Source organism: Culex quinquefasciatus, chromosome 3, assembly GCF_015732765.1.
Source record: "Culex quinquefasciatus strain JHB chromosome 3, VPISU_Cqui_1.0_pri_paternal, whole genome shotgun sequence".
In the NCBI taxonomy this organism is placed as follows: Eukaryota; Metazoa; Arthropoda; class Insecta; order Diptera; family Culicidae; genus Culex; species Culex quinquefasciatus.
Genome location: NC_051863.1, coordinates 181,160,422 through 181,168,672, shown reverse-complemented (window position 1 = coordinate 181,168,672; position 8,251 = coordinate 181,160,422). Strand labels below are relative to the sequence as shown.

Here is an 8,251-nt window from a genome sequence, read left to right as displayed (position 1 = left end):
AAAAATTTGGGAATTAGTGAATTTTTTAATTTGGGAATTTAAGAATTTGTTAATTTGGGAATTTGAGATTTTAAGAATTTGGGAATTTGGGATTTTTTAATTTTGGAATTTGAGAATTACGGAATTTGGGAATGTGAATTTGGGAATTTTTTGAATTTGGGAATTTAGGAATTTAAGAATTTGGGAATTGGTGAATAAGTGAATTTGTAAATATGGGAATTCTTAAGGAATTTAGAAATTAAGTAATTTAGGAATTTAGGAATTAAGGAATTTAGGAATTTAGGAATTTAGGAATTTAAAAATGTAGGAATTTTAGAATTTTTGAATTCTTGCAAATTTTGAATTTTAAAATTTTAGAATTTTGAAACTTTGGAATTTTGAAATTTTGAAATTTTGGAATTTTGGAATTTTGGTATTTTGGAATTTTGGAATTTTGGAATTTTGGAATTTTGGAATTTTAGAATTTAATTTTAGATTTTTAGAATTTTAGAATTTAATTTTAGAATTTTAGAATTTTAGAAGTTTAGAATTTTAGAATTTTAGAATTTTAGAATTTTAGAATTTTAGAATTTTAGAATTTTAGAATTTTAGAATTTTAGAATTTTAGAATTTTAGAATTTTAGAATTTTAGAATTTTAGAATTTTAGAATTTTAGAATTTTAGAATTTTAGAATTTTAGAATTTTAGAAATTTAATTTTAGAATTTTAGAATTTCAGAATTTTAGAATTTTAGAATTTTAGAATTTTAGAATTTTAGGATTTTAGGATCTTAGAATTTTAGAATTTTAGAATTTTAGAATTTTAGAGTTTTAGAGTTTTAGAATTTTAGAATTTTAGAATTTTAGAATTTTAGAATTTTAGAATTTTAGAATTTTAGAATTTAAGAATTTTAGAATTTTAGAATTTTAGAATTTTAGAATTTTAGAGTTTTATAATTTTATAATTTTAGAATTTTAGAATGTTAGAAATTTAGAATTTTAGAATTATAATTTTAGATGCAGAATTGAAGATTGTTAGTAGGGTGTAACAAAGTGTGTGTGGATGGACTGTGTGTGTGTGTGGAAGGGCTTGACTGAGATCTCCTCCAGGATACCGACGGAGCTCGAGTTCGGTAGATGCGTCTCGTCTCGTCGTGGAACCGTTGACTGGGTCTTTTCCTCATTGCCGTGGTTCAATTCGAAGTGGCTGCAGATCTGGTGAAGATGTTGGCGTCGTTGCCTGTTGCGGAATGAAGGTCAGTTAGGTCGGTCGATTACGAATAGGAGATTTTTTCATTATAATTTTATTAAGCTTCCGAAGGACGTACCTGCATCAGATGCGTGTTGACAAGGAGGAGGAGGAGGAGGAGGAGGAGGAGGAGGAGGAGGAGGAGGAGGAGGAGGAGGAGGAGGAGGAGGGCAAAAGCGTCAGTTTCGTCCCCATCGCTAGTTTCGTAACTCTCGATGTTGCTTCTTGGTTCCGGCGATGCAATTATTCCGCAGTCCGCCTTCTCGGGCTTGTCCGTAGGCAATGGTCCCTATTCCCACTCCGGAACTGACACTCTGCTCGTCCTTTACTACACTCTTGCACGTCAGGATCGATGCTGGCGGTGCGGTTCGACCTCGCTCACTTCTCTCGGCCATGTGATTTCGGCACTTCCGAAACCTGCAGCTACAGCTGGACAGCACAGACGACCTACACGTCTTCCACTTGGCCACCATCCTCGGAACGGAACCTGCTACTTTCGGGCCACCGGTAACGATTTTTTTTTAAGGAATTTAGGAATTTAGGGATTTGAGAATTTAAGAATTTGGGAATTTGGGAATTGAAGAATTAGGGAATTTAGGAATTGGGGAATTTAGGAATTTGGGAATTCGGGAATTTTCGAATTTAGGAATTTGGGAATTTAAGAATTTGGGAATTTTGGAAATTTAGAATTTGAGAATTTGGGAATTTAGGAACTTGGGAATTTAGGAATTTAGGAATTTAGGAATAAAGTAATTTAGGAATAAAGGAATTTAGAAATTTAAGAATATAGGAATTTGAGAATTTAGGAATTTAGAAAATTGGGATTATAAAAATTTGTGAATTTGGGAATTTGGGAATTTAGGAATTTAGGAATTTAAGAATTTGGGAATTTGTAAATTGGAGAATTTGGGAATTAGTGAATTTAATAATTTGGGAATTGAAGAATTTGTTAATTTGGGAATTTGAAAATTGAAGAATTTGTTAATTTGGGAATTTAAGAATTAGGAAATTTGGGATTTTGGGAATTTTGGAATTTGAGAATTACGGAATTTGGGAATTTGTGAATTTGGGAATTTAAAAATTTGGGAATTAGTGAATTTTTTAATTTGGGAATTTAAGAATTTGTTAATTTGGGAATTTGAGATTTTAAGAATTTGGGAATTTGGGATTTTTTAATTTTGGAATTTGAGAATTACGGAATTTGGGAATGTGTGAATTTGGGAATTTTTTGAATTTGGGAATTTAGGAATTTAAGAATTTGGGAATTGGTGAATAAGTGAATTTGTAAATATGGGAATTCTTAAGGAATTTAGAAATTAAGTAATTTAGGAATTTAGGAATTAAGGAATTTAGGAATTTAGGAATTTAGGAATTTAAAAATGTAGGAATTTTAGAATTTTTGAATTCTTGCAAATTTTGAATTTTAAAATTTTAGAATTTTGAAACTTTGGAATTTTGAAATTTTGAAATTTTGGAATTTTGGAATTTTGGTATTTTGGAATTTTGGAATTTTGGAATTTTGGAATTTTGGAATTTTAGAATTTAATTTTAGATTTTAGAATTTTAGAATTTAATTTTAGAATTTTAGAATTTTAGAAGTTTAGAATTTTAGAATTTTAGAATTTTAGAATTTTAGAATTTTAGAATTTTAGAATTTTAGAATTTTAGAATTTTAGAATTTTAGAATTTTAGAATTTTAGAATTTTAGAATTTTAGAATTTTAGAATTTTAGAATTTTAGAATTTTAGAATTTTAGAATTTTAGAATTTTAGAATTTTAGAATTTTAGAAATTTAATTTTAGAATTTTAGAATTTCAGAATTTTAGAATTTTAGAATTTTAGAATTTTAAATTTTAGGATTTTAGGATCTTAGAATTTTAGAATTTTAGAATTTTAGAATTTTAGAGTTTTAGAGTTTTAGAATTTTAGAATTTTAGAATTTTAGAATTTTAGAATTTTAGAATTTTAGAATTTTAGAATTTAAGAATTTTAGAATTTTAGAATTTTAGAATTTTAGAATTTTAGAGTTTTATAATTTTATAATTTTAGAATTTTAGAATGTTAGAAATTTAGAATTTTAGAATTATAATTTTAGATGCAGAATTGAAGATTGTTAGTAGGGTGTAACAAAGTGTGTGTGGATGGACTGTGTGTGTGTGGAAGGGCTTGACTGAGATCTCCTCCAGGATACCGACGGAGCTCGAGTTCGGTAGATGCGTCTCGTCTCGTCGTGGAACCGTTGACTGGGTCTTTTCCTCATTGCCGTGGTTCAATTCGAAGTGGCTGCAGATCTGGTGAAGATGTTGGCGTCGTTGCCTGTTGCGGAATGAAGGTCAGTTAGGTCGGTCGATTACGAATAGGAGATTTTTTCATTATAATTTTATTAAGCTTCCGAAGGACGTACCTGCATCAGATGCGTGTTGACAAGGAGGAGGAGGAGGAGGAGGAGGAGGAGGAGGAGGAGGAGGAGGAGGAGGAGGAGGAGGAGGAGGGCAAAAGCGTCAGTTTCGTCCCCATCGCTAGTTTCGTAACTCTCGATGTTGCTTCTTGGTTCCGGCGATGCAATTATTCCGCAGTCCGCCTTCTCGGGCTTGTCCGTAGGCAATGGTCCCTATTCCCACTCCGGAACTGACACTCTGCTCGTCCTTTACTACACTCTTGCACGTCAGGATCGATGCTGGCGGTGCGGTTCGACCTCGCTCACTTCTCTCGGCCATGTGATTTCGGCACTTCCGAAACCTGCAGCTACAGCTGGACAGCACAGACGACCTACACGTCTTCCACTTGGCCACCATCCTCGGAACGGAACCTGCTACTTTCGGGCCACCGGTAACGATTTTTTTCTCGCAAACATTAAAAAAAAACTTCGAACAAACAAACTGTCATCAACCTCGGGTTGACGTTTTGATTTAGGCTGCGTTTTGACAGATGTTACGCTCCCCAAAAAGGGTGACGGAAAAAGTTTCGCTTTCGAAAACAAAAGTTCCGCTTTCGAAAACAAAAGTTTTCGAAATCGAAGAAAATGTTTTCATATTTGAAAACATTGTAAACGAAATCGAAAACCAAGGGGAAAACCACTCTGCTCATTGCCCTCGAGTAGGCTGTGCCCTAAAGTTGCCCAAACGTGCCCGAAGGTGCCCGAATGTTGCCCAAATGTGTCCTGAAGCTTCTCAAAATAAATAATTTGTGTACGATGCTTAGCAACCCTGTTACTTTGTTTACACTTTTTTGGACTGCTCTCGGTTTGTGTTGTGAATTTTTCTCGGAGATCAAACAGCTGCTCGAGGAATCATACCTCCTGCAAGCGCCACAATTCTAAGCGCTTTCAGTTGAGATATCTTATTCGCCGCGATCCTGAGATTGTCGCAAGCATTCCCACATGAGGAAATCTCGCGTTGAAGCGTGTCTGTGGTGCCGATCCCAATGAAGCGCTGGTGAGATCGATTGTAAAGACAACAGGAATGTAATCAAAGCTTGAATTTTAGTGAATTAAATTATTTAAATAACTTTTGCTTAATTTTAGGGCATGTCAACGACGTGTTGGTGCCGGAGCAACAGATTTTCCGAAGGGCCAAAACTGGTTGGCGATCAGCACATTGGCATGATGGCTCACGTTGTATCCGGATTAAGTTTCAACACTACCTGAAAACACCAAGATGTTTGCTTCAGAAAGTTTAACACTTCCTGTCAGGAGCTGCGAGCGTTATTCGTCGCCACTGCTCAGTTCAAGATGGTCCCGGCCTCAACGCAGGTTGCGGTACAAGGACAAGAAGCCGTTTGCCTGGTGCAGTGCAATTTGTACATTCAAAACATATTCAACAAGCTAGTTTTATTTTTATTCACACAAAACTATATTTATTTATAACGACATTTTTTAAATATAATAAAGAACACATGATCAACAAATTTGCAGAACTTCGTCGCATCTCAGTCGCATCATTGGTCTCTAAATGCTACCTTTTTATTAAACTCTGATTGATCACCTAAGCTTTTAACAATTCCTTGAATCGGAAAACATTCCGAAAAACTAAACCAATTCATTCAATCAGTTTTTGAAATCTGATTGTCATGTTTGTTTCTGTTTGTTTATGTAAATGTCAAAATTTTAGTCAAAGGTGCCCGAGAGTGTGCCCTAGGGTGCCCGATGACGTGCCCGATGTTGCCCAGGAGTGCCCAGGGCTCTTTGATCAGAGTGGTTTTCCCCTTGTCGAAAACAATCGATGTTGTCGATTTTAAAACAATTAGTTTTCGGTTTTTCGGACAGGATTTCTATCCGTGTGTCCATATAATTTTCCATACAAATTTGGCAGCTGTCCATTAGGGTGGTCTAAATCTGAGTTTTTTTGGGGCTACCCCCTGAAATCATAGATGGACTCATCACTAGGCTAAATTCAAAATTTGGGCTCATTCTGACCACGGGAACCCCTGCCTCTAATCGCTTGAAGATTGTATGGGAAAAATTGTCAAAATGTAAGGAGAAAAGCAACTGTTTCTGTTTTTTAACCTGTGGGGGCGCAATAGTCGTCCAATCTTTATCATTTTTCAGATGTAGAATCTTCATTAAATTTTGAAAAACTTTCCCGAAGCCACCATATTTTTAAGATTTGTTGCTGAAAAGTTATTAGCTTCCGAAAAGGACCGTTTTTGTGCAGATTTTTAATGTTGAAACATTCGTGAAATTTTCCGATCTTTTCGAAAACGATTTTTTCAAAAAATTTAAATCAGGTCAAAAATGTCAAAAAGGCGTAATATTGAATGTTACGCCTTTTTGAAATGTTAGTAATTAGTTTTTGGGCAACATGGCACGGTTTGTATGCATGCTTAATAGTTATGCAAATGGACGCTTTTGAACCAAACTGCCTTAAAAAAAACTTAAAATGTATTGACATGTTTTGACAATAGCCTTACTTCACTTACGTCGGTGACCCCAAAAGGTCACCTCACGAAACACCAACCCGAAACACCCCGCGGTTACGATTCGCTTACGCACTCTCCAAATCAGTTCCGTTCCAACCACCAGCCATGTTGGAGCAGATTTTCACCAACGATGACGTCCCGCGGGAGGTGCGCCTCAACGGAATCAACGCGTCCCCGATGCGAAACTTTTACCGCGACAAAACGGTCTTCCTGACCGGTGGGACGGGCTTCCTGGGCAAGCTGTTCATCGAGAAGCTGCTGCGGTGCGAGGTGCGCGAGATTGTCCTGCTGGTGCGGGCCAAACGGAACCGAACGCCCCGGGAACGGCTGCAGCGGCAGTTCGAGCGGGAGGCGGTGAGTTTTGGATGGTGGAGGCTTTAAGGGGTTGTTTATGAGATTTGTTCCTTGGGTAGATCTACGTGACGTACGCGAAGGACCCAAACTGGTACTGGGATCGCCTGAAGATCGTGGAGGGTTCGCTGGAGTACGACAACCTTGGACTGTCGGAGGCTGACATTGCGTACCTGCAACGTTCGGTGGACATCGTGATCCACTCCGCGGCGGATGTCCGCTTTGACGTGTCCCTTACGACCCACATCCGGACGAACGTGTTTGGGGGCAATGAGCTGCTCAAGATCGCGCTCGGAATGTCGCGGCTCGTTTCGTACCTGTTCATATCTACGGCCTACTCGAACTGCATCCACGAGGTGGTCGAGGAGAAGTACTACGACAACGTGGGGGTTGACCCGATGACGATGGTCCGGCTGGCGGAGTCCGTTGACGAGGATCAGCTGAACGTGCTCTGCCGGAAGATCATCCAGCCGTGGCCAAACACGTACACGTACACAAAGATGCTGACGGAGAACTTGGTCAGGCAGTACTGCGATCGACTGCCGGTGGCGATTGTGCGGCCCTCGATTGGTGAGTTTGATTTTAAGGAGTCTTGATAGAAGGGTTCTGTTAATGTTACCAATACTTGTTAGTGATCTCAACCTTGGAGGATCCAATCGTCGGATGGACGGACAACGTCTACGGTCTGAACGGCGTTTTGGTCGGGGTGGGTTGTGGCCTTCTGCGAGTTCTGCACTGTCACGCTCACTGCCACGCGGACATCATCCCGGCGGATCTAGTGGTCAACTCAAGTCTGGCCGTGATCTGGCACACCAGCACTCAGCCTGCCCAGGGAGGACCCGTTGAACACATCTTCAACTGCACTACCCGGTCGGACAATCCGTTCACCTATCAGAACGTGTTCGACTATGGTGTCGGCTTTCGTGAGGAGATCCCAGCGCTGCAGTCCTTATGGTATCCCACGTACAACGGAGTTGATTCACCCTGGGTGTACTACATCTTGCAGCTGTTCTATCACTTCTTGCCGGCACTGTTTTTCGATACGATCGCGATGCTGAAAGGGATGGAGCCAAAGTAAGTTCAAGAAGCTACACACCCCATCGATAACCTCAAACAAACCACCTTCCAGGGTCCTCTTCCTGAACCGCAAGGTGCTCGCCTTCTCGGACGTGCTGGACTTCTTCACCACCAATGAGTGGGTGTTTCGCAACGAAAAGATGCGCCACGTGTACGACGCCATGACCGCCGACGATCAGACCTTCTTCCCGGTGGACATCCGGCGCGTCAGGTGGGCCGAGTTCTTCCCGACGTACCTGCTCGGACTGCGCCAGTACATCGTGCGGGAAAGTCTGGACAATCTGGAGCAGGCCAAGCGCAAGTTCCGGCTGTTGAAGGCCGCCCACTACGTGGTACTGGCGTTGGTCTACGTGGCCTTGGCTTACGTGGGGTACGTGCTGCTTGGGAAGGGTCTGACGGAACGTTACGGATTCCGTGTGATTAAGTGACGAATAAAGCGCTGAAACTTGAAGTATCGAAAGCTGTAAAAAGCTGTTCACAGTTTTATTTGGGTCCCACCCTCTTCCCTTTTTCCACCCGGAAAAAGGTCTTCAAATTTGAAGGTTATTCGATGTTGATGTTTCATTAGCGGCAGACAGCGGAGATTTCCAAAATAACAATGAAATTTAATTTTCCTCTCCTCGGAGGAAAAAAAATAGAAAATTATTTTCCCGAGGCCGTGATTCTTAAGAGCGATGAT

General features: G+C 39.4%; 1 protein-coding gene across 1 annotated transcript; it reads left to right on the top strand.

The window, feature by feature from the left end:
* The first annotated feature begins 6,135 nt into the window (after positions 1-6,135).
* On the top strand, positions 6,136-8,029 carry LOC6052249 (fatty acyl-CoA reductase wat). Its single transcript, XM_001868509.2, has 4 exons — positions 6,136-6,498; positions 6,558-7,065; positions 7,128-7,569; positions 7,625-8,029. Exons 1-4 carry the CDS (start codon positions 6,250-6,252, stop codon positions 7,998-8,000), a joined length of 1,575 nt encoding a protein of 524 aa, XP_001868544.2. The 5' UTR covers positions 6,136-6,249; the 3' UTR covers positions 8,001-8,029.
* The last annotated feature ends 222 nt before the right edge of the window (positions 8,030-8,251 follow it).